Source organism: Populus alba, chromosome 7 (assembly GCF_005239225.2).
Source record: "Populus alba chromosome 7, ASM523922v2, whole genome shotgun sequence".
In the NCBI taxonomy this organism is placed as follows: Eukaryota; Viridiplantae; Streptophyta; class Magnoliopsida; order Malpighiales; family Salicaceae; genus Populus; species Populus alba.
Window position 1 is genome coordinate 11589652 of NC_133290.1, and position 25303 is coordinate 11614954.

General features: G+C 33.3%; 3 protein-coding genes across 4 annotated transcripts; 1 reads left to right on the forward strand and 2 right to left on the reverse strand.

Annotated features, from left to right (window-relative positions):
* Positions 1 to 1526: 1526 nt before the first annotated feature.
* On the reverse strand, positions 1527 to 3434 carry LOC118043543 (large ribosomal subunit protein eL30). The gene is made up of 6 exons (XM_035051556.2): positions 3326 to 3434; positions 3212 to 3256; positions 2976 to 3081; positions 2759 to 2860; positions 1883 to 1951; positions 1527 to 1782 (listed from the first exon to the last, which is right to left on the reverse strand). Exons 2-6 carry the CDS (start codon positions 3230 to 3232, stop codon positions 1742 to 1744), a joined length of 339 nt encoding a protein of 112 aa, XP_034907447.1. The 5' UTR covers positions 3233 to 3256; positions 3326 to 3434; the 3' UTR covers positions 1527 to 1741.
* Positions 3435 to 5726: 2292 nt separating this feature from the next.
* On the reverse strand, positions 5727 to 11154 carry LOC118043544 (uncharacterized). The gene is made up of 5 exons (XM_035051557.2): positions 10835 to 11154; positions 8940 to 10397; positions 6961 to 7161; positions 6715 to 6866; positions 5727 to 6545 (listed from the first exon to the last, which is right to left on the reverse strand). Exons 2-5 carry the CDS (start codon positions 10366 to 10368, stop codon positions 6075 to 6077), a joined length of 2253 nt encoding a protein of 750 aa, XP_034907448.1. The 5' UTR covers positions 10369 to 10397; positions 10835 to 11154; the 3' UTR covers positions 5727 to 6074.
* Positions 11155 to 17328: 6174 nt separating this feature from the next.
* Positions 17329 to 23273, forward strand: LOC118043545 (MICOS complex subunit MIC60, mitochondrial). Of its 2 annotated transcripts, none has more exons than XM_035051559.2 (12): positions 17329 to 17588; positions 17770 to 17836; positions 18241 to 18957; positions 19502 to 19603; positions 19682 to 19834; positions 19940 to 20017; positions 20183 to 20275; positions 20364 to 20483; positions 21729 to 21806; positions 21964 to 22143; positions 22497 to 22598; positions 22724 to 23273. In XM_035051559.2, the coding sequence occupies exons 1-12, from the start codon at positions 17578 to 17580 to the stop codon at positions 22958 to 22960; spliced, it is 1938 nt and encodes a 645-aa protein (XP_034907450.1). In that variant the 5' UTR covers positions 17329 to 17577; the 3' UTR covers positions 22961 to 23273. The 2 variants fall into 2 exon arrangements, with proteins under 2 accessions (XP_034907450.1, XP_034907449.1); XM_035051558.2 differs by having other exon boundaries at positions 17330 to 17588; positions 19499 to 19603.
* Positions 23274 to 25303: the final 2030 nt, after the last annotated feature.

Consider the following 25303-nt stretch of genomic DNA (forward strand, 5'->3'; position numbering starts at 1 on the left):
ACAAAGAACATCATTGGCATATAGTGCAATCATCGAGCTTAGATTGGTGATGCCAGGAGAAGATTCCGCACAAAATGGCCTATGCGAATTGAATTTTTAAGCAAACCCAGAACCCCACTATAATCCTATTCAATGCAATGATTAAAGGGTATTCTTTAAATGGACCCTTTGAAGAGTCTTTCCGTTTGTTTTCTTCAATGAAAAATTGAGGTATTTGGCCGGATGAGTACACGCTCGCGCCTTTGCTTAAGGCGTGTTCAAGTCTTGGTGTGCTTCAACTTGGGAAATGTATACACAAGGAGGTTCTTGTTGTTGGGTTCGAGGGTTTTAGCTCAATAAGAATTGGGGTTATAGAGTTGTATAGTTCTTGTGGGGTAATGGAAGATGCTGAGAAAGTGTTTGATGAAATGTATCAAAGAGATGTGATTGTTTGGAATTTGATGATTCGTGGGTTTTGTAAGAGAGGGGATGATGACATGGGGTTGTGTTTGTTTACACAGATGAGAAAGTGGAGTGTTGTTTCGTGGAATATCATGATTTCTTGCCTAGCACAAAGTCTGCGGGATAGTGAAGCTTTAGGACTTTTTCATGATATGCGGGATTGGGGATTTAAGCCGGATGAGGCAACCGTAGTTTCTGTTCTGCCTATTTGTGCTCGTTCGGGTTCTGTTGATGTTGGGAAATGGATTCATTCTTATGAAGATAATGTTTTTTAAGCAAATACTAATTGTTTTTTTTTATTATATAGTTTTTTTGGGTTGACCCGGGTTAACCCGGGTCAACCCACCTGACCCGTGACCCGATCACTTGACCGGGTCAATAACCGGGTCGGGTTTCAAAACTATGGGTAAATGAGCTTCTAGAATCATGCAATTGATGACATATTTGAAGGACAGCCATAACTACCATAAAAAAACCCTAATCTTTGTCGGAGAAGTCGGGGTTAAAATGGAGTAAAATGCAGGGTAATTTTAGCATGACATTACATTCACGTACATCATTATGGGATAGGATATAAAAATCAGGAATATCATAATAAACAATTAGTGTTTGTTAATCCTATCATCGCCTACTTTTCGACTAAAATGTGATTTCTGTAAAATTAACACATTCATCCAAAAACCGAAATGAGGCAACATGCATCACAGATGGAATCGCCAAATATCATAATAATGGGGGAAGATCGTCAACAGATGATTATGCGCCGGAAAATAATTCTACTCGTACAAACCCCTCTCTAGAAGCGCAAGAGCCTTGATAATGCTGGTCAAACTTTCTCATGTACCAGATTGCTTTACCAGGAAAGCCAACACATAAAGACTGCAGCCATTGGGTTGACCATTGCTAGTTCACCATGCACATGTCTAACCAAAAGCTACCGAAGAAATGCGATACTAAATTGAACCCACAGAGCTGTTAATAGAATGGAAATGAGAATCAACGAAGTTTTTCGTTTTTTAACTGTTGCACTAAAATCGTGTTTGATAAGAGGTATATCTAGATGGGTAGTTTCAGAAAACTAATACTTCATAATAAAAAGCTTGCTGTATCAATAACTGAATCAAAATTTGCCACTTCAGTACACAGCAGTTCACAACAGATGGGAATAAAATCCAAAACTGAAGGATGGGATGAAAGATGAGTGTTACAGACTCCAAAATATTCTAAAAAAGATGGGGAAAATCTAAAGAAATAAAACATATTTCTGCTGTAAAATAACGGAACCAGAAGAAAAGTCTGCTCAATGATCACCAGGGACAGTCTTGATAATATCAGAATCACCTATTCCACAAAGAAAAGAGTGACATTCAGGCAAATGTCAATGGCATCAACCAATAGAAAATATTAAGTTCAAAACATAATAATTTCTTTCATGTATTACCTGCATCAATAATGCTCAGGCAAGATACACGGAAATACTTGCCGCAAGCAGTTCCCAAGTCGACATTATCTGTAAAAAGAAAAAAGTACAAGAATTAAGCCAGGTGAAGACAGTTCAGTTTCAAAATCATTAGTTCAGGTGCCATGCAAGAACTATGTAGGAAAACTCCAGTATTCTTGGTGCAAGCACAGTTCAGTACAAAACCCTCTTAAATGAAGCCATATAGACAAATTGACAATCACATTATGATTTAAGTGTTTTAACAAAATGGAAACAACATATGAAAAATGGAAATGAAAACAGTATAAACTATAATGTGTCACATATCAATTTGACCATGGACTTGACTTTAAATGGATCCTGCACCAAGTGTTGGGTGCTCCTAGAGTTCTTCCCAAAAATATGCAAAACCTAGGTAACTATATGCATGAACTAGCTACTGCATGGTTGTGCAACAAAACCAAAAAATTAAAGGCAAACTGCCCATAACGAGTTCTACAGATGATTACATTGGTCAACATGTCATCTCAAAGCTATCTGTGCAAGTTACTAACATAGATTGTCTAGGCATGTAACTTCAGATTGTAGTAAGTTTAAGACAATATGTTCCATGTACCAATAAGAACTTAGAACTCTTAAGTGTCTAACAATGAGACTACAACGGCTGCACTGGCTGAAAGTGTGGTCAAGGTTTTAAACATGGTCAAGGTTGCAAAACCTTTTTAAAGGAAAAAAAAATATTGCAGGAATACACAGACACAAAAGGCATACATGGCTACCAGTACTAGACCAAAACCCTTTTCTATCAAAACCCGACCGATACTAGAGAAGATGCTGAATCTAAAACACATAAAACTCATCGAAGGAAACACTTACTTCCATTATAATGATGAACCCCAACCTTTGCAAGCATAGCATAATACTCAATCTCAGATTTCCTCAAAGGTGGGCAATTGTTTGATAATAAAATCAATTTTCCTGCATCATGACCAATCACCAAATAACCTCAAATTAAACAGAAAAGAAATCAAAAATCCACATTAAGATCTTAAACATAGAAATAAAAACTTGTAATAAGGAAAAAAGAAAACACCTTTAGAGCTCCTCAGAGTTTTAAGCACAGTTTTGTAACCAAGAGTGTACTTTCCACTCTTCATCACCAAAGCCAATCTGTTGTTGATGCTCTCATGGGTCTTCTTCTATAATATTCATACCAACAAAACAAAACGCAGAAAACAGATAACAAAAAATTAATACAAATATTCAAGATTTTCAATGAAACACGTGAAATAAAAGGAATTAAAAAAAAAAAAAGAGTAAGGGATTTACAGTTTTCTTTGCCGTCACCATTTCGATGTTGTTTGGCTAGTTTTCCTGGAATAGAAAATTTGGTTAAAATGGTCGAATTTTTGAAATGCTAAGAAAGTGTAAAAATGGGCTTACAGTGGTTAGGGTTTATTGCGATTGAGAATCTGAAGCAGAAAGAAACACTAGAAGCTTGGCGGCAGTTATAGAGAGAAGGAATTAGGGTTTGTGTGTTTTTTAGTTTATAAACGGCTTGCTTACCCATGTGCAGCTCACGTGTGTTGATTATTGCTTCAATCTATTTAGTCCTCAAAGAGAAATTTAGTTCAATTACATCCCTATAGCTTTACCAGTTGGGGGAAGTTATGTTTAAGAAAAACAAGAGGCTATAGCAAAAATTGGGTCCCAATCATCATGATGTATAATATCAATAATATGGTTATTCAAATGAAAAATATGTTTGTAAGGTGTAAAGGTATCTTTAAGGTGAAACTAACATGTTATTTATTTATTTTTAGATGATTCTTTAATTTATTTATTTTTAGATTAATCACTATATCAAGATTTTCAATTAATTATTTGTTATTAATTTCAACAATAAAGAGAAATTACCCTGTTTTTTTCGGGTATCCAATGAATATCCATTATCTAATATTTTTTATTAATAAATAAAAAATTAAATAGTATATATAAGTGTGTGTGTGTGTGATATGATATATACATACCTTAATATTATCATAAATCAAATATATATTAAAATACTTGTTATACAAATACACACTTCAAATATATATATGTGTGTGTGTGTTATGTTAGATTTAGTTAGGTTCAAATGGGTTTTAAATCGAGTTTAATAATATTTATATTCTACTTATTATTTATTAAATTTAATAAATTTTTACACATTCAAGTTGGGTTGATACTTATTAATTTTGGATTAAGTTGTATCCTCTAAATAAAATATAATAATAATCAAGGTAATAGAATAACGTACACAATGCATGAGGAGAGAACATGAAAGATAATTTGAATGTCTTCTCTAATTTCTTGTATAAATTTATTATATATTAACTATGAGGGTGTAACTCAACTGGTTAAATTCTAGATTTGCTTTTTATAAATCACTAGTTCGAATCTCACAAACCTTAAAGCTACTGGAGACTTACATGGTCGTTAATTTCATGGCCTATAGGATAAGTCGATGTGCGTGTAAACTGGTCCGAACTGCCATATCAATCAAACAAAAAAAATTCATGGCATTCTGAAAAGCAAGAGTATTAAAAATGTTTTCCCATCTCCAACAACACCAAACTAAGAGGATGTTTAGCAATGTAAGAGTTGTTATAGTTTAAAATGTTTTTGTTTGAAAATATATTAAAATACAATTTTTTTTATTTTTAAAAAATATTTTTTTTTATTAATATATCAAAACGATTTGAAAATATAAAAAAAACTAACTTTAAACAAAAAAAAATTAAATTTAAAAAAAAAACATAATTTTAACTATATTCTCAAACAATATCTAAAAGACTAGAGAGAGAAGAGGGAAGAGAGAAGTGGAAGAGGGCTACCACAGAGTTTGAGAGAAAAGTGTGTAGACTATAAAGAGAAAAAGAGAGAGGGTGATTGGGGAAGGAAAAGAAATTAAGTTGGTATTGTGATTAAACTTGTTTTTTTTGTTAAAAATTAATATTTTTTTTATATATAAATTTTTTTAATATTTTGAATTATTTTAATATGCTGATATTAAAAATAAATTTTTAAAAATAAAAAATTATTTTAATGTATTTCCAAGTAAAAAACACTTTAAAAAATAATCTATATTACTCTTAAATCTCCAAAAAGAATAGAGTTTCACAAAGAAGAGGAAAAAAAAAACTTTCATACCTAGATTTGATTTGGTATTGAAACTGATCTAATTTAATTTAATCAATTTCAAGCTTTAGAATCGAAACCAAACTAGATCGACAAAATTAAGTTTTCTAATCAGTTAATTTTTTTTTATATATATCTTCCTTAGTTTAATTAGTTTTTCTGACTTGTTTACGCACCCCCAACTCAACTCATAGGCCTCTGTAGCAACAAGTGCGTGAACAATGATTGCTACGTGGTTTTTGCGATGAGAAGTTTTTGTTAACTAGCCGTATGTCAGCGCTCCAGGGTCAAGGCGTTACCAGATGGAAAGCATCCAGCGCTGAAACATTGCTGCAATGTGTTGTGCTTGTAACTGCTATATTGCGCACTGAAGCATGCCTAGAAGAAGACCATGAATGATGAAACTAACACAGATTATAGACTCATTATTTGCAAATGGGTAATCACTTGAGACATTCAAGCTTGCAATTGGAAACAAATACTAAGACATACCATACCCTATTGATCTCCCTCATTTTATATGCATCCACAAGACATTTCTGGGAACCAACCTGCTACCCTAACCAACTGGCATGGTATTACAAAATACAACTCTCCAAACATGCAGGCCATTTACACAGAAAAAACTTCAGATTCCTACACAACGAACCGGATAGAGAGTATCGATGCAAGGATTGTAGATCCAACCAATTTACGATAGGGAAAGTTTCTTGTTCAGAAGAAAAACAAGATATGTCCACATGAAGATCATTCCACTCATACAGAGCGCTCTCAATTCAAAAGTTTCTAATGCTAAAAAAAAAAAAAAAAAAAAAAAAAGCTTAAGCTTCAACATCAAGCAGCCTTCCAGAAAACCAAATCCAGCACCGAACCACAACCCTCTGCTTGGCTGGACAATTCCTTCCTACAAGCAACACCTGCAGACCTGCAAAGAGGCAATTATGTGATACTATCTTACCATTATCTAACATGATCCTACGAGCAGCCAGGGATGTAAATAATAGCCCAGTCCCTATTGCTTGGTGTTTTTTCCACGTTCTGCAAGTTTTGCTGCAACTTGCTCTTCCAATAATGGTAAGTAGTAGATTCGAGGGGCTGTTTTGGTTTTCCGGAAGAGGTCATCCAGAGTGACAATGGGTGGGTCATGCTTCTCAGGAAGTGGAGGTGGTGGAGGAAGATCAACTCGTTCCCTGGTATGGGGCGGGTTAGTTAGTGGTGGAGGAGGTGGAAGGGAAGGTGGGGGTGGAAGTTGCTGCCTAGAAACCTGTTGACGAGGAGAGGGTTGTGGCTGCAGGGTGGGAGGAGCAGGTGCAGCAGCACTAGGAGTGACAGGTGTAGATGGAGACTGGGGAGGAGCATCCACCCGCATTTTCACTTCCTGAGGATCAACAAACTCAGCCACTAAAAGGCGTCCACCATTTGGTGGCCATTGTAGGTTATAAACAGCATTCCGTGTCTCCGTGGCTTCTTCCACAGATGAATACTGCACAAACAAAAGTGTTCAGATACCTGGTAGATTCAAAGTAGTGCTGAGACCTACTAAAAAAATAAAAAGACAATACATGTATTCTGTTGTCCAAAAGAAGAGTTTTCCACATTTAAACATTTCCAGTCCAGATAAGGAGAGAGAGAGACACAGAGACATATCTTACCGTAACATAGCAATGGGTTTTGATATGATCCATCCAAAAACTTGTGACAGACCCAGTTTTGCCCAGGAGTTCTTGGACAGCTTTCAGAGTAAAAGGACGTAGAAAACGATCAATTCTGAGAGAATTGGTCACAGGTTTTTGTGATGGTGGAACTGCCAGATAACAATGATAGAATGAAATGTGTCAGATGTTAAACGAATTGTCCCTGGAAACACTTATATTCCAACTAAGAGAAAATTAACTCACCAACACGTTCCTTGGGTGCCTCCTCACTAACAGAGGATTCAGAACGGGAGAAGTTGCGCCTCAAAGGAGCAGGCTGAAACCCATCCTTAGGTGTGGTGGTGGGTGTCAAATTTGAGCTTTGCTGTTCAGGAACCTTGATGTTCTCAGAATTCCATCTGCGTTGCCGCTTCAAAGGTTCCGAGTTTCCAACAATTTCTTGATCTATAAAAACCTCAAATGAAGTATATTGAGAAACTGAGCTATCATGCTTACTCATGAACTATTAACTTAACAGCAGAAAGTGATGATGAGTCGAGAACAGATTTGCAAGCACAACTGCTCAAGAGGCAGTAATCATACAGAGCCAAATAGCCACACTTATTTCCAAAACACAACTTTCAGAAGATCTGATGAAATGCATAAAATCACTCAGCAAATATAAAATCAAGGCAGTCAAGGCAATGTGATGTAATAAATCAAGTAGACATGCCAATGGCCAACAAAAGCAGAAGCTTCATGAAGAAAGACAATTGCCATCTCTGTGAGAGTTGCACTTCCTTGTAATTTAAGCAGGTTCCTATTGATACACCTGGCCTTTGTCCACAAAGTTACTTCAGGAAAAGTATAAAACCATATAAAAACACAAGGTTACATTGATACCTAAATAACCTAAACTTCAAAACTAGAAACAGGAGGACATACAGCCAGCAAAAAGAATTTGAGGCAGAGACGCTAATTTAGATTCCTATTAAAAGACATTTTCCAATAACCATCAGCTGAAATATTTAACTCATACAAATATGCCTTCAACTGTGACAAACTCGATCCTAAAACAAACTTTAGGTATATAATATTATCATTGGACCTTCAAGCTCACCAAAGACATTGCATGCAAATATGAAAACCAAAACTAAAAGGCACCCGCACACCATATTCAATTCTCATATATTTAAAAAAGCCAAGGTACTTCAGCTAAAGCAGAGACCTAGAAGAGCATCCAAACTTGTATCATTTTTTCCACATTGCTTAAACAATACTAAATTGAAAGTGTAAACTAGAACTTACAAATCCTACACTTATCTGAGGGCTTCCTCAACATATAACTTTCACAAGGCCTGGGGATAAGTTCAAAGAAACACTAGTGAAACCAGATGTTAATGCTTCCAAAAGGTCTTGTAAAACCAGTTCCTCCAGACTTACATAACTGGTAAAGAAAAGCAGAGAAACTGCAGGCTGTTTTTATCCGTTCACAATTTCCTTTTTTTCTGTTTATTTTTCAATTCGGAAGCAACTTCAGATGTAGAGACTAAAGATTTTTGAAGATCTAAAATGATACAAAAAGATCAAATAAAAAAATTGAACTAAAAAAAGAAAAAAAAGAGTTGTATAACTTCTCACAATAGTTTTAAGGAAGAGAATTTGTTTGTGGCTGTGAGCTGAAAAATAATAGATAGTCATGAAATTACAGACATGAATTCACAAATTCATTTGGGATTGTCTTACAGGCAAACCCAAATCATTTACAGTTTCACATGTCTTGGACATAATCAAAAAAATTATGTGGTGACAAGGATCTCAGGGAACCACATTTTCCTTATCTCCACATACACTCTGGAGACAGCATGCCTAATCCATTTCACCAAGTAAGGAAAATTTCAAATTATCTACTTAATTGCAATGAGCAATATTACATAACATTGAAAGCATAAAATCTCAATTATTTCCTACTTCCAAAATTAGATCACTCATGCAAATATTTATCAAACTACATGGTCTTTTAAAGGAAACTATTGGTAAAGACACTAATACATGGAAGCATCCTATATGCAAGTAAAATAACCAGACCTCTGAATCACATCTGGTCATTAATAACTATTGAAATTGAAAGGCATAAACACATCATAATCACAAAACAGGTGGCAATACCATGCAAAGGAGCATCAGTCAAGTCCAGAACATATGACAGTCAAAACAAAAATTTTATAAAGAACAAATCTTACCGTTAAATTTTCTTTTCTCCACAGGCACAACTGGATGAATCTTATTCTCAACATGGACCTCCTTTTGATCAGTAGATAAGTCCTTCCCAGCAACACCAACAAGATTTTCCTCCTTCACAACAGGCCCTTCATTTTTCTTTTCACTCCCATCACCCACTTCATCAGAATTATACTTTGAATCAATTTGCTTACATTCTAAAACATCTTCCTCCATGGAGTCATCACCAGAACTCCTGTCTAAATTCAACTTTTCCGAGTACCCCACATCAACACTATCATTATTCTTGCTCATATATGCATTTGCACCACTGCTGTCATCTTTCTCTTCAACAGATTCCCTCTTCTCTTGTGGCTCTTCAACATCCATCGGATGTGATTCACCACCAACTGGGACAACATTACTGAATGATGGTTCCACCATCTCTGGCTTAACATTATCTAGTTCTAATTTGACATGATCAGCAATTATATTATCCTTTAGTTCAATCTTTTCATTAATTGATACAGAATCAGTAGAAATAGAATCAGATTTTACTTGAAACCCTAAACTAGGGCTGACCTCAGATACCTGGTTGTCTGGAGCAGAAGAGTCAAGCGTGGCATCCTCATCTGGAGGCTTTAAACTCTCATTCTCCAGCTGGGGCTTTAAACCCTCATTCTCCAGCTGGATATTTGAGTTCTCATTTGCCTCCTGTGTTCCAGAATTCTGCACATCTTGCCCACTCAATGCTACTTCTGGCACCACACTCTTGGCAACAGTAATACTGGTTTCCACAGTAGTGGCATGAACATTGAGATCCTCTTCTTTCCTAGAAGAATCAATACCACCCATTTGTACCTCTTCTTGAAGTTCTCCTGTACCCGTGGCTTTCACACTCAATGCTACTTCTGAAACCACACTCTCGGTAACAGTAATACTGGTCTCCACAGTACTTGCATGAACATTGAGATCCTCATCTGTACTAGAAGAATCAATACCACCCATTTGGACCTCTTCTTGAAGTTCTCCTGTACCCATGGCTTTCACAATCTCAGTGGTGCCAACCTGAATCATAACATTATCCACCTTCTCATCTCTATTAGCGGCATCATCCACAACATCTTTAACCATCTCAGCAACAACTGGTACTGCCTCTTCCATTTTCACCCCTAATATAGGTGGGTTCTCTAAATGAACACCATTATCCACATCCACCACAGCCTTCGCAGCATTTTTCTGCTCGCTGCGTAGTGCTTTCACACTTTCCCTCTCAGTGCGAAGTGCTTCATCATTTTCCATCTCAACACGAAGTGCGTCATCCAACCGTCTAATCAAGTCATCCTTCAAACCATTGGTTTTCAATCTCCTCCTTTTAAGCTCTTCTTTTAACTCAGTAACCTTCCACTGGTCTATGGGTTTTGTTCCAAGAACTGGATATGGTGAAGACATGATTTCCAACTAGAATTGCCCTCAAAATCCTGAATAAAATACAAAAGTCAACATACGTTTTGCAACGTGAACAAAATCTCACAACTTTACTACAATTTTTCAAAAATAAAAGGCCATCATATCAGTAAATTTAACACAATTTCAAAGCCAGAAACTAAAAATTTACCAAATTCACTCAACCAATAATTAGCCGAAAACCTAGATTCAACAACACAAACCAAAAAATTCAAAATAAAAAAGGCACGTTAAAAAAGTCATTTCAGAAACCAAATGCTCTCATCATCCCGAACCCATCTTCCAAAAAAATCCCAAAACAAAGGAAACCCTCACACAAAAAAAAAAAAATCACTGCATCACAAAAATTTACAAATTTCACAATGTGTAAATTTCTAAATAGAATAAAAAGAACAAGTGCATACAAAATATAAAAGCCAAAACAAGAAGAAGAAAATGAGAGAAACCTTACAGAAATAATTTCTTGGCTGCACTTGCAATAGAAACGGATATGCAAGACCCTAAATTTCAGAGCACAAAAGCCACAATTAGAGATTACAAAACCCAACAAAGAGACGGCAATTATCAGCGATTCAGTTTGTTCTCCTGAAACAGAAAGACCAAAACAAAAGGCAGAAAACTAAAACATGAAAAAAGAGAAAGAAACAAATTTACAAGAACTCTAAAATGTAAAGCAGAGAAAAAGAACAGTTCTTTTTTTTTCTTCTTCTTCGTTGGAGAGAGAGAAGGCAATTTAGGGTTTTGGTTTTCTTATCGAGAAATAATAGAGAAGAAAGAGAGCGTTTGGTACTTGAAATAGTGGCGTCGATTTTGCTGGTCAAATACCGGACTTGCCCCTAACGAGCAGGGGATTCTTATTTGTCTCACGAGCGGTGCTCGTGGTCAGTTACGGGAAGTGCTAAGAGGGTGTGTGATGTGGCTGGCGAATTGGCATTTACCTTATTAAAAGAGGGAGAAAAGTTCTGCGTACCGGAATTGCCTTCAACCAGTATTTTTTATTTAAATATAATTTTTTTAATTTTTAATTATTTTACCTGTTATAAAAAAAATATTATTTTAATAACTTTTTATAGCAAGATACGGTGAAGACAAGGTTTCCAACTAGAATTGCCCTCAATATCCTGAATAAAATACAAAAGTCAACGTACATTTGGCAACTTGAACAAAATCTCACAACTTTGCTACAATTTTTCAAAAATAAAAGGCCATTATATCGGTAAATTTAACATAATTTCAAAGCCAGAAACTAAAAATTTACTAAATTCACTCAACCAATAATTAACTGAAACTATAAAATTATTATTTTAATATATTTTTAAATAAAAAATTATTTTAATAACATTACTGTATATCCAAGAAGTGATACATTTTAATAATAATAATAATAATAATAATTCTTTTATTAACATGGATATTCGGGTCAGTTTGCGCATACCTTAACTAATTTTATTAGTCCTGAAATTTACGACTAAATAAGTCTTCAGTAGCCCTAAAATTTATAAAACTCAAATTAATAACCTCCAGAAAGTAATCGAAAATCTGACTAATTAGACTACATCCTTCAAGATTAATAATAATAATTAATACTTGGATTGTTAATGATATTCTTGATAATTTTTCATTAACAAAAACTGTAAAATAATGCGAATATACGCAATCCAGTTTTCCTTGCTAATATTTTTCACAAAATTCAACAATGAGTTATGGTAGGAAACCCACAGAAGCATAAGCCGAAGATCATCCACGAGCCCAAGATCCTGAAAAATAATGTTTTTGGTAAGTCAATTTTGAAGGATGCATGACTTGAATATTAGGGTCCAAAGAATAAAACAACACTTGATAATAATTTAATGATGCCACCCTCTTCTTAGAGGTCCTGGATTCTGACTCTCTTTCAGTCTTGTCCGTACGAACTCACCTGAGAAAACACAACCAATGACAGCTGTCTCTGGTTTCTTTGTGTATATGTGGTGGAAGAACATGTGAGAACTCGAGAATGGCCATATGAACAAAAAAAAATAAAATAGGAAAGAAAGAAACCTTAAGAGAAAGAAGCTAAGAATTAAAAGCATGGAAAAAAAAAACCAGAAAAGAAAAGAATGGAGGTTGAAAAAAACATGCGACAATTTGTATTCAATTTATCAAAAACTATCTCACAAAATAGAAAACAAATATATATAAATAGTATAATCCTAAAACATTCAATTATCTACTCAACTAATTAATCAAAACAGTCTAACATAAATAACTCAAATAAATAAAATAAAATAATAAAATAAATTCAAATAAACTCAGCAAACCAAGCCATTTTATGTCTGTGCGAGTCTGGCCAGAAGTAAGAATCCCGGGAATGTCCATCATATTAAAGCCATCTCCTGGATAGCGATTTCTGAGATGCGGCGTGAGTATATAAAGAGACAGAGAACATTATAATTGGAGCTGCTCCGCATACTTGGGAACACAGTTGCATGCCATTAGCACTTGGTAACAATTAAAATAGTTGCATTTCGAGTGTGTTTGGCAGTGTGGTAGCGGTTGCTTTTCAAATAGCTTTTTATACCGAAATACATGCAAATGATATTTTTTCATTTTTTAAAAATCATTTTTGACATTAGCACATCAAAACGATCCAAAAAGTACAAACCGCACTCAATTTTAGTAAAAAAAAAAAATCAAAATTTGATGAAACACGGGTACAAACGCAATGTCAAACGGTGTCTTCGTCATGAAACATGAGTTCCCACGATCAAAAACCTATCCATTAGTTCTCTTCTATAGCTCACCATTACATCTCAAAGACAGAAAAGAGGACACTAAAAGGGAAAAGGTCATCTTATAATCCTACAGAATATAGATACATGTTGAGAGTGGATACCATCAGCCAAACACGAGACCATCTTGAAACTGCAATTTCGAGACACCACAGGCCTTCTTGTATATTGCTCCATTTTCGCCACCATGGTTCAAGTTCATATTGTTGTTGTCTCGTTGATTTGTAAGTATGGCTCTTTCTACTCTACTCGCTTTCATCCTCACTTTCCTAAAAGTTCAAATGATTCATATTTCTTGGGAATCATCAGAAGTGCCTTCATTTTCACTTATTTCACCTCCTGTGGTAGCATAAACAGATATTATAGGGTCAGAATTTGCATGCTATGCATAAGATTGGACATTTTTTTGTTGAGTCTTAAATGTGTGAGCCTTGGCTAATAGGCCCAAGCATCTAGCCTGTCTTTTCTTTTTCTTATTTAATGTTTTTTTTATCCTTTAAACTAAAAAAATTAAACATTTCATAATTTGTTATTTAAAGGTCTATTTTTCTTATTTAACTTTAAAAACAAATCTTTTTGTTATTTAACTTTTTAAAAAATCAACCTACTTTTGTTATTCGAGTCCGATGCGCCTTGCTATGTTTGTTTGTTTTTTTAATGCATTTTTAGTTTATTAAACTTTTTTTCAAAAATTCATCCTTTGTTATTTAAAGGTATTTTTTTCTCATTTAACTTTTAAAAAATGAATCTTCTTTTTTAACTTTTAAAAAATAAGTCTGTTTTTGTTTTTTTAATCCTAAATGCATATTCTATCTTTTTTATTTTTATTTTTATTTTTGATAAAAAAAGGTTGTGCACTAATGATTGTGGTTTAATTAATTGAAAAATAATTCCATTCATTAAAACTTATTAAATCTAAAGGGGTGCATGACCTAGATTGCAGATGTAGCATGTTAACTTGAGTTCACTTGAATGTCTTTTTTTTTCTTTTTAATTAAATATTCTTTACTAATTTTGTCGTGGATATTACAGTGATTTTAGAAAAAAAAAATAGGGTATATGATTCTTCTGGGAAAATATCTAAACTTGTAAAAATGATATTTATTACCTAATATTATAGTTATTAGAAATTGTAATTGGTCTTTAAAGATTTGTGGTAAGAGACTAGTTATGATAAATAAAATATACAATTACCTTAAAGGATAATACCCAAGATAAGTTGAATTGCTAGTCCTTTTTAAAAGTCTTAATAGTTTGTTATGCCTAATTTACTAATGATTTATTTACAAGATGATAATGGTTCTCCTGCAATTAGTTAAATCATAATTGTTATTTAAAGTCTAACAATTTTAAGGTTTAGTCAATTTTATCACTCCTAATTGCTTGATAAATTAACAAATCTAGAGTAAGTCCCTTCAAATCACAACCTAAGTCATATTAGTTAATGACTCGATGAGCCCAACTTAAATAACTGGAAAGTTCCATAAATAGAGACTTAATGAGATTTACTTGTCCTATAATACTTAAATTCCCCTTACAATATTTGTTGAATGAGATTTTCGAATCCCAATCCTAAAATATCCACGCAGTGCTCATTTTGTATCGATTTATTTGGAAGTAAGATCCAATGATATTAATGTTCACACTCTTGATTTTTGTTATTAATGAATATTAGATTAAAAGATTTAATATTCTCAATTTTGTTATCGATGAATATCATACTAAAAGAATTATTGTTAAACAAATCAAAAGGATGCATTAATCCTTGCTAATCTTCAAAATAAGAACTCAATATAAGTTTATTATATCAAATATTATCTGTGACTAATAAAATATTTTTTCTATGATTTTAAGCAAAGAATATTTTTGAAGGATTCTGAAACAAGCATTAGACTTGTGTGGATGGAGAAAAATGAGCTTCGGCCTCCTCTCTAACATGTCCTAAAAGGTGCCACTTATGTTTACTGGGCCCATGTGAGGTCATATTAACCCAACCTAGATCTTCTCATAACAAAAAAAATTAGTGCAGTGCACAAAAATTATAGGAGTACAAAAATAAAGACAATAAAAAAAAGATCATGATATTTTTTATATTCAAATATTTTTTTTATATGTGAAAACAATTTTACCATAAACATAAAAAATTTCACAGTTTAAAAATGTATAACACGTGAAAACTAAGATTTTAAAAACCATGTCAACACATTAAAATTCTCAATTAAAAATAACATCAACATATAAATTTCACAATTCAAAGAAAATATCAATGCATGTAAAATTTCATAAATTATAAATATATATTGACAAATGTTAAAAATTCACACCTTCAGGCAGCGTATACAACGTTATCGAATGTCTAAACATCTCTTTATGAGGCAACATTAAAAATGTCTCGTTGTACTTTTTTTATTGGTGTCGTCCATATACATGGCAGCTAAGCTCAGTAATTTTTTTTTATATATATACTCTATCTTTTCTCTCTCTTTTTTCTTGACAAAATATGTAAGTGTAATTTAATTATTTTTTTTCAATTTCATTTTTATTTTTTAAACTTATCTTTATTTTATTTTTATAATTAATTTTTTTATTTAATCTCTTAATATTTAATTTTAAATATATTTATATCATATTTAATCTTTGTTTTTTTATTTTTTTTTTGTTTTGGATCCTTTGTTAATTGTATTTTTTTTTAATTTTATCCTTTATGTTTCATGATTTGGAATTTTACTTTGTTATTTCCTAGGGTTTATCTTCTATGGCGTGAGTCATAAACTCATGATCAAGGTTGTTAGTTTTGAAGATTAATATAAGTTGACTTTGTTTATATATATATATATATTATTTTTTAATTCTATCCTTTAATATTTAATATTTGATTTATTATGAATTAATTTTCATGTGTTTTCTCTTAATTTTCTTTCTATAGGTTCATCCCAATCATGTGCCCATAATCGCAAAGTTAGGGGGTTGACTCATATTTTTTCTTTGTTGCTTTTCTTAATTTTTTTTTAAATTTATTTTTCAATTTTAAATTGTTTGATAATTTAACTTTATAATTTTATTCAATATGTGTTTTATCAGGTTACCCTAATATCATAACTACCTATTATATTTGACGTGTTAGCTCAAACAACCGAGTCGATTTTTTTTTTTACTTTTTTATATTGTTATTTTTTATTAGTTTTTTATTTTCATTATATTTATTTATTTGTATTATTTAAATTAATAAATTTTTTTAAATAAATTAGATAAATCTAAAATTGTTTTAGCTTTATTATAGAAACACTTGCATTTTCGTAGCCTTTTTTTTTCTCGTTGAAAAAAATTTGTGCGGGCTGGGAACATTGCAGCCCCTATCGAGCAAGACTCTGTTTGTCTACGTGGTTGTGGCTACGTTTTAATTAAAACACAGTTTGCAGCCGTTTGGTAATGAAAACAATTGATTTATTGTGCATGGAGCCCACGTGATTTTTGCATCCAAAACGCTGTAAATGAAAAGCTATGAAATCCTGCTTTTTACGCAATGCACACCTTAAAAAATAATTCACTGCATTGTTCACATAGTTTTTTTTTTTTTCCAGTTTGTTAATTTTATTAACATTTAAAAAAAAAATAGTTTAGAGTGAATTAAATTCATTTGTATTGTGATGTGAATAATATTTTTTTCTTGAAAAACTAATATAGAGTGAATTAAATTCACTTGCACAATAATATCAATTCTATATCTGATAATATTTTATCAAATTTTATTACACGCTCAAAAAATTATGAAAACTGTAGTTCTTATCGGATGAATTTTGTACGCAATGGAATTATAAATAGTTTAATAAAATAATAAAAAATATTTTATATAAAATATTATTTATTTTATGATGTAATAGGAGTAATTAATTTTATAATATTTAAATTTAAAACCATCAATATTAATATATATTTTTTAAAATTATTTTATAACCTCAATTTCAAAAGCATTCTTAATTAAACACATTAAAATACTTTTTATTCAACCTCAATTTTAATTACAGTTTTAATCAAACACTTATTTTTTCAAACCAATCTCAATTAAAAATAATTTTTATAAAATAATTTTTTTTAAATTACAACCATAAACATAGTAATACAGTACCACAGCCTCTAATTCACTAAACATTATACTCATGTAGGGGTTTTTTTTTTTTTAAAAAAAAAACCGGCAGAGTCGCAGACAGTATAGCTCTTTCTCGTGGAGACATCAATTGGAAGAAGGCGATCATTTCACCTTCAATCCAATCCAAAACGATTTCTTCCTTTCAAATCCAATGCTAACATGAATTAAAACCCCAAAGCCCCAACTGAAAATCTAAGCTTTCTTTACCACTGAGATCTTTTTCACAGTCATTTTATCAAGCACTTACACTCTAATAGAATATAAGTCTCAAGAACAATGCTTCGAAGGTATGGCCTTCACATTTTATGCTTTAGTCACTCACCTTACACTATTTACTTGTAAAAATCATTTCTGTGATCACTTTTGGGTTTCTTCTTGCTGTATAATAACTGGAAAACTTTGATTTGGTGACCGAGCTTAAATGCTGTTTTCTCTTCTCTCCTCTCTCTCTTTTGCGTTGTCTCGCAGGTCCCTTTTGGAGTTGTCAAGTCGTCGTCAATCATTAAGCAGGATACCGAGGCAGATTACTTCTCAGGCATGTTTCTTTGCTAACAAATTGTAAATTTTGCAATTATATATTAGATAGTCGTGTTTTTAGATTTGAGATAATTCATTCAAAATTCGAGCAAATACTTGAGAGTGGAGTTTATCTTGAACCCAGAATTTATTTTCCGAATTTTATTGATATCATACAAATTCAATTTATTAAGCTTATGACATGGCACCACAAGTCTCGAATGTTGATTTTTCTTTTGTCAATATCTCACTTGCTTGTCTGTGCCAGACCTCTTAATTTCCTCTTTTTATTATTGAGCTAGTGTTATTTTGTAAATATATACTTCCATTTTCATCTAACATCTTGATTTTTGGTAAATGATTGTTGCTGAAGATAATGTGTAGTTTGCTGTTATTGGGTTCTTTTCTGTGGTGTAATTTCAGCGTGTGCCCCCCTTCCTTTCTTCAAGGAAGGAATTCTCAACCACTTTCCAGAAGAATGCATCCCCAAACGGTGATCAGAATGATAAATCAGAGAGGACGGGTTCACTTTTAGCAAAAGGCTTAGGTGCAGCTCTTGTTGTTGGGACATGTTATTATGCAGGTTGGTTAGACCCATTTATTGAATTTATTGGTAAAAAGAAGCAAGGTTATGTTAACTCGGGTGGGGATGGCATTGATCATGAAGATGTGTCAGCCATGAGTGAAGAGGCTAATAAATTAAGCCATTTTATAGAGGAGGCTGCGCAAAAGGTTCAAACTCAGACAGATCTTCCTAATGTTGAAACCAAGAAGGACAAGGTTGAAACTCGTATAGATGTTCCCCATGTTGAAACTGAGCAGAAGGTTGAAACTCCTTCGGATCTTCCTCATGTTGAAACCGAGCAGAAGGCTGACACTATAAGTAAAACAGAATCTGATAATCAGTTCCAGGTAGACCATGGGACAATCTCTGTTGAGGAGAGGCATGAACCAAAATCTTCTCAATGTATAGGTTCTGAAGGCAGTCTTGGCGTGGAAAGCCCAGAGTTGAAAACTACTGAAGAATCAAATGAGGGAACTCAAGTTACAGAAGTACAACCTCAGGATGCAACTGTTCCTGTAGAGAGGGAAATAAAAGCAGTACAAACTCAGAATGTTACTTCAGAAGACAGATCTGAGGTACTCTTGATAGTAATTGCTACTAATAATTTGTAATTCATGTTGCTTTGGAGTGTAAACTATGCTGGAAGCATACTGTAGAAGTTCTTAGCTGTAGATAGTTTACTAGTACTCTCTGTATTAATTACCTTAAGTTTGGGCAGTCTCTTGTGTTCAATTTCTAGGAAAAAAAGAGAGGCTAAAATACAAAACAGGAGAGCAAGATAACAAGAATAGGATTTCTACTGTATGCATGTCTATATATTATGCTCTTTATGTTAAGCTATAATCATTTTATTTCTTTCTTGTCTAGCCTATGAAGCCTTCATAGGTAGGCTCTTTCAATAGGGAGACAGCTAAAAACCAATGTTAGATTTCTATTTTTATCCTCGGTAATATATTGGAAAGGCATTCACTATGCATATGATGGTGATGCTGGTGTTGCTAGCTGTTATACTTGTTTTATGTACCATAGAAATGAATTTTAAAAATGTACTTTGTTCTCTATGTTTGTTGTGCTGTTCTGCACAGCTTTAAAATCTGTTTTGGTATCTCTTTGCAGCAGGATGCCTTTGGTGAAGGTGGAGGAACATCAAGTCTACTTGATTCATACCATCTCGATGACGAAGCTGAAAAGAACACTGCAACAGAGGGCCTTGGAGAACAGGTTGCTACATTTCTATCATGTGCATATTTCTGTGATTGAGGCATGTACTTGCTTAACTGAGATTCTTTGGAACTACAGGCTATTGGTAGTGCCATAGAAGAACTGAATGAGGGTTACCTAACTAAAGATGGAAAGTTAGTTATGGATTTTCTCGAAGCAATTCATGCAGCTGAAAAGAGGCAAGCTGATTTGGATGCCCTTGCTTTTGCTGAAGAAAAAAAAGCACTGAAGGTATCGCTGTTGCATACCTTGTAGCATGGGTATTTCTTGATTAATGACTACTACATGTCCTTTTCTTTCATTATCTATTTGCACTTATCCTTCGCTCTCTTTCAGGAGAAGTATGAAAAAGAACTGAGGGATTTAAGGGCTAGGGAACTTATGCATGTTGAAAAGGCAGCAATATTGGATAAGGTTGTACAGATTATGGTCTTCTTTTCATGTCTGTAGCATTGTAGCAAGAGAGTTAATAGACTATAGTTATGGTTGGAGATAAGCTATCTGTTTAAGCAAATTCTCCAGCCCCCTTCCTCCAATATAGTGCCACCTGTGACTAGATGACAACTTCTACAATTTCAGGAAATAAAAAGAGAGAGAGCCAAAGCTGCAGCTGCAATCAAGACACTTCAAGAAAGAATGGAGGAAAAACTTAGGTTGGAGCTTGAAAAGAAGGTTTGCATATGTTTTTCTCCATAAGATTCTGTACCATATGCATGGATTTGATAACGCTTTACTCAAGTTGCAAACATTTTAAATGCAGGAAAATGAAGCGGAAATGAAGCTGCAAAAGTTGTCGGAGTTCGCAAAAGCAGAATTGTTGGCTGCAAGTGCACGGGAGAAGGCAGCGCAGATTGAAAAGATGACTGAAGCAAATCTCAATGTATGGTAACTCCTGGAAATTGATGATCTTACTTATCATATGCTAGTTCATGGTTTAAAATTCTCCCTTTTCAATGGAAATTTCAATTGTTCAGAAGAAAAATATTTGGTATGCATTTCTGATGTATTGTTTTCTTAAAATTGGGAAATATTTAGTGGGATGAAGAATGAAAAACATTGTTGATAAAAGGATGTGCCATATACTTGATACAAGGATGCTGATGCACATAAAACTTCAAATCCATTTAAATCTTGTATAGGAGGTATAGATAAAAGCATTTACCATGAGGATTATACTGGAGATGGTATTCAAACTAGTTATTTTCTCTAGTAACCACAGGTTGAAAATTAGGTTTTCATGTTTTGTTCTTTATATGTGTGTGTTTATCTTTTTGACACCAAGACTAAAATTATATCATCCATGTTCCTGAAGAAATTCCATGCGTTTAATAAGTACATGTAAAGCTACAAACAAAATTCAGTCACGCTTCAAACCCTACCAAAATATGTATTTAATAAGGACAAAAACTTGCCTTTCAGAATGCAAAGGAACAGATGAACTAAACCTGTTAAGTTATGGCATTGATTGCACTTGCAATCCTGGTCCCCAGATCAGCACACTACTTTCCAACTTGACTGGTTATTGCCAAGCCTTTCATTTCTCCCTGAGGATTCATGATCTGCCTCAATGACAGCAGGCATGACCTTCCTGAGATTTTACTTCCTTGTCTCGGCAGTGGCCATCACCATACCCCCAGCACAAGCAGATGGCAAGCAGTGCAAGCTACCCCCTACTTCCCTTAACTAAGATGGTCCCTTACTTCCCTTAACTAAGATGGTGTACAGATTATTAACACCAGTGTTGTTGGCACAATTCTGCAACTGGGTATTCCTCTGCCATGAGAGTTTCAGGATAATTATGCTTAGCACTTGTAAAATCCATGTCTACAAAGATGAACTGTATTTCCTCTCAAGGCTTCGTGTAATTTAGACAGTAGCTGAACAAAATCATATTTTTTGCCCACCAGAAGTCTTTAAACTTCTTTAGTTGTTTGGAAAAGTTAAATTGTGAATCTTAAGCCTATACCATTATGGCTAAATGTTTCCACAAGTAGAGTGTGTATGCTTGTTCACTAGTATTTCACAGCAATTAGCATGTGTTAACATCTTTCACTTGTTGGCATTTTACACCATGGAAGTTTCTATTATGCAAATTGTTTGGTGATAATTCTTCTTGTTTTTACAGATAAATGCCTTGTGCATGGCATTCTATGCACGATCTGAAGAGGCTCGTCAAATTCACTCTGTTCACAAGCTTGCTCTTGTAAGGATTTCTTGTTCTTCTCTTCCTTTCTATTTTTTTTTTCAGGATACTAACGTTCACTCTCTCTTGTGTGTGGGTGCTTGTGTTATACTTGTGCATTTCTGATATCAATGTTTACCTAGTCAGCAAACTGATGTACTACATCCGCATGTTACAGGGAGCGCTTGCATTAGAAGATGCACTTTACAGAGGACTACCGATTCAGCAAGAGCTAGATGCTTTAAACACCTATCTTGAGGCCATTGATAAGGACTCACTTTTACTTCTGGTTCTATCAAACCTTCCTGAAGAAACAAAGCACCATGGTCCTGATACTCTATTGGAATTGAATCAGAAGGCAAGTCACATGTTGGGTCCATTTGTTCGCATGTGCTAGTAAATGGTGTAATCCAGTTGTGCAGATTGAACGATGTCATTTCATGATCTCTTATTGAACTTAGGTTTACGAGTATTATCTTTGGCAGATTACAAATTGCATGCCATTCTGCTTATAATAAATTCATTTTTATTGAAGTGTTAATATGGAGTCCAATATGAATTCTAACTTCCACTGGTATAATGATAATGCTTGAATGTCTTTGCTATTATTCTATAGAAAGCCCTAATGTCACTGAATCTGGCAACTAACAAAATCTGAAGTGTTTCTGTTTTTTTTTACAAGATCATTTATCGATCTTCATTTTCTTACAGTTCAATGTCATGAAAGGGAATCTGAGACATTATATTTTGATCCCACCTGGTGGTGGTGGCATCTTGGCTCACGCTTTGGCACATGTTGCATCCTGGTTGAGGGTAGGCAAATACGAGATCTATCTGAGAAACTTTTTGTATTCGCCACTTGCTACTACTGTTCGTGAACTGTCTCTTTTAATCCAACTACCTTGGAACTAAACTATCCTGATTTGTCTTTGGTACAGTTCAAAGAAGTCGAACCCTCTGGTGACGGTATTGAATCTCTTATTAGTAGAGTTGAGGGTTTCCTTGCTGAGGGAAAGCTTGCTGAAGCAGCAGATGCTCTCCAAAAAGGTGTCCAAGGCAGCCAGGCAGAAGAGATAGCTGGTGATTGGGTGAGGCGAGCAAGGAACAGAGCTATCACAGAGCAAGCCCTAACTGTACTCCAGTCGTATGCTACATGCATCGGCCTTACTCAATGATGTTTTTGTCTTTTCCAATCTTTACGCACAAAAGAGAAGAGAGAATGATTGTCCTCTTCAGCAGCTTAAATTTAGAAGAGCCTTACAAGGGTTGCGAGCGAGACCCAAAAATGTGTAGATCCATATCCCCACATGATTAAAATTTTGTTTCTTTCCCGCTTGAACACTGTTGGTTTTCTAACATGGTGTGTTTACTGCTACTATGTAGCAGTAATAAACAGTTTGTAAGGGATATAAGAACCCGACTAAGCCTCCGTCAGCCTCTGTCTGGGATGGATGGCTAAAATTTATTTATTTGTTTGTTTAAAATTAATTTTTTATGTTTTTTTTTATTATTTTCATATGTTAATATTAAAAATAAATTTTAAAAATTAAAAATTTATTACAAACTCAAAAAAAAAAAAAAAAAAAAACCGACAAGAGCTGGATGTTTTACCCATGTGGCTGTTGCGCTTGATTATAGTTTTAGCTGATTCTTCGAAAAATGTGCTCCCGAAGTACAAAACAAAAGTGCATTTTACTCCTTTTCATTCTTGAGTATAAAATAGTAAAATACAGTAACATTTTGTTAGTTGTTTGATGGCGAGGGGACTTTCTTCTTCTTCTTTTGAATTACGACATGTTTTTTTAATGTATTATTCTCCTCCTTGTCCGTGTGCTTGAAAGATTCTGACATGTGTTTCCAAAGAAACTAAAATCTGATGTCTCAAATTTTCTGTTATTGCAGTTTTCTCTATCGTTTCTTTGTTTTACGGCGTGTAATCCGTCAGGTTAGGTTAGATTTCATTCTTCAGTGGTAGTTTAAGGTAATGCAATTCTTATATTTTTTTAATTTTTTTAGTATGAGATGCTTGTATTAAAAATACTTATTTAATATATTTTTAAATAAAAATACCTTAAAAATCAACCCCCGTCAACATTTATCTGTATTATATCGTGGGAATTGATCTGTCGGCATCACTATGCGGACACATTTCGGACTCTTGTGAATGGGTTTAGAAACGGTTCCTGATTTGAAGTAGTTGAGCCATTGCTATCCTCCTTGTACAAATAAATAAAAAAAATCTAATCTTGAAATTTACGGTCAGGTTTAAGATTTGTTTTTTAAAAATTATTAATTTAAGTTTTATAAATTTTAATTCTGTTAGAGTTTTATATGATAATTAACTTTAAAATCCATGAAATTAGTTAAGATACCCATAAATTAACCCAAAAACCTATAATAATAATAAAAAAAATTAAAACAATTAAATCCACTTAAATCTTTTTCTCATCATCAAAACCATATGTTTCAATGACTTATTGTTGAACTCAAATTATATAATTTTTGAGTATGCTATCATCGAAACCATATGTTTCAATGACTTATTGTTGAACTCAAATTATATAATTTTGAGTATGTTATCATCCTTTTTGTAGTCTACGTTTAAAATATATATTTTTTTTTATTTTTTATAGATAATTTTAAATTATTTTAATTTAATGTGTTAATGTTAAAAATAAATTTTAAAAAAATAAAAAAAATATTATTTTAATATATTTTTAAATAAAAAATAATTTAATAAATAATTACTATTATATTTCTAAACACCTATGTAAAAGTATGGCACCGTGGTGACAAGAACAGAAATGAAAAATAGTAAAATAAAGAAAAAGGCCAGCTTGTATTGCCTGATAAAATATCCGGCAAGGGAAGTCACAGCTTGCAAATGATTCTAATGGGCTGTTCTAAATTTGGAACGTGGAAGTAGATCTGTCTTTGTTGTTTATCATTTCATTTTTTTATTTTCTAAAAATAGGGCGACAGCTTGAATGCTCGCCTCCTCACATTTTATGAGGATTGCACATGAAGAAACATGCCCTGCTAACTAACAGGACCCTTTAATCAGTCACAAATACAGCTAAGTCGTCGTCGTCGTCATGATAATAATTATGATTATAATTATAATTATAATTATTATCATGTTGTTGTTCCGATCTTGGTCCCTTTTATTTTCCTGAGGGCTGTTAGTCCCCATCATAACTGGTGAGAAATCAGCTTCCACATTATAATGAAATGATTTTTATTTTCAGCGTAAATATATTAAAATATATATATTTTTATTTTTTAAAATTTATTTTTAATATCAATACATCAAAAAAATTTAAGAGTATAAACAAATAATTTAATTAAAAAGATAAAAAAAATTTAAATTATTTTTTTAAACACAAAGATAAACACTACATGGTTCTGGTGGCTGGTCTACAAAACAACAAATTGCAGCTATTTTCATGTTGAAACAATTTAAAAATCAAAGTCTTTGGTGGCTGGTGTTGAGTCCAAATCATTTCCTTCACATGAAA

Bases quoted from the DNA above. Each gene is read 5' to 3' on its own strand.
- LOC118043543 (XM_035051556.2), bottom strand. From the start codon at position 3,232: ATGGTGACGGCAAAGAAAACT. The intron at 2,861-2,975 runs GTGTTTTCTTTT...GTCATGATGCAG, and splicing joins AACTCTGAGGAGCTCTAAAG to GAAAATTGATTTTATTATCA. The intron at 1,783-1,882 runs GTAATACATGAA...TTTGTGGAATAG, and splicing joins CCTGAGCATTATTGATGCAG to GTGATTCTGATATTATCAAG.
- LOC118043544 (XM_035051557.2), bottom strand. From the start codon at position 10,368: ATGTCTTCACCATATCCAGTTCTTGGAACAAAACCCATAGACCAGTGG. The intron at 7,162-8,939 runs GTAAGATTTGTT...AGGTTTTTATAG, and splicing joins GGAGAAAAGAAAATTTAACG to ATCAAGAAATTGTTGGAAAC. The intron at 6,867-6,960 runs GTGAGTTAATTT...GTTATCTGGCAG, and splicing joins GGCACCCAAGGAACGTGTTG to TTCCACCATCACAAAAACCT.
- LOC118043545 (XM_035051558.2), top strand. The intron at 20,018-20,182 runs GTTGTACAGATT...CTACAATTTCAG, and splicing joins AGGCAGCAATATTGGATAAG to GAAATAAAAAGAGAGAGAGC. The intron at 21,807-21,963 runs GTAAGGATTTCT...CGCATGTTACAG, and splicing joins CTGTTCACAAGCTTGCTCTT to GGAGCGCTTGCATTAGAAGA.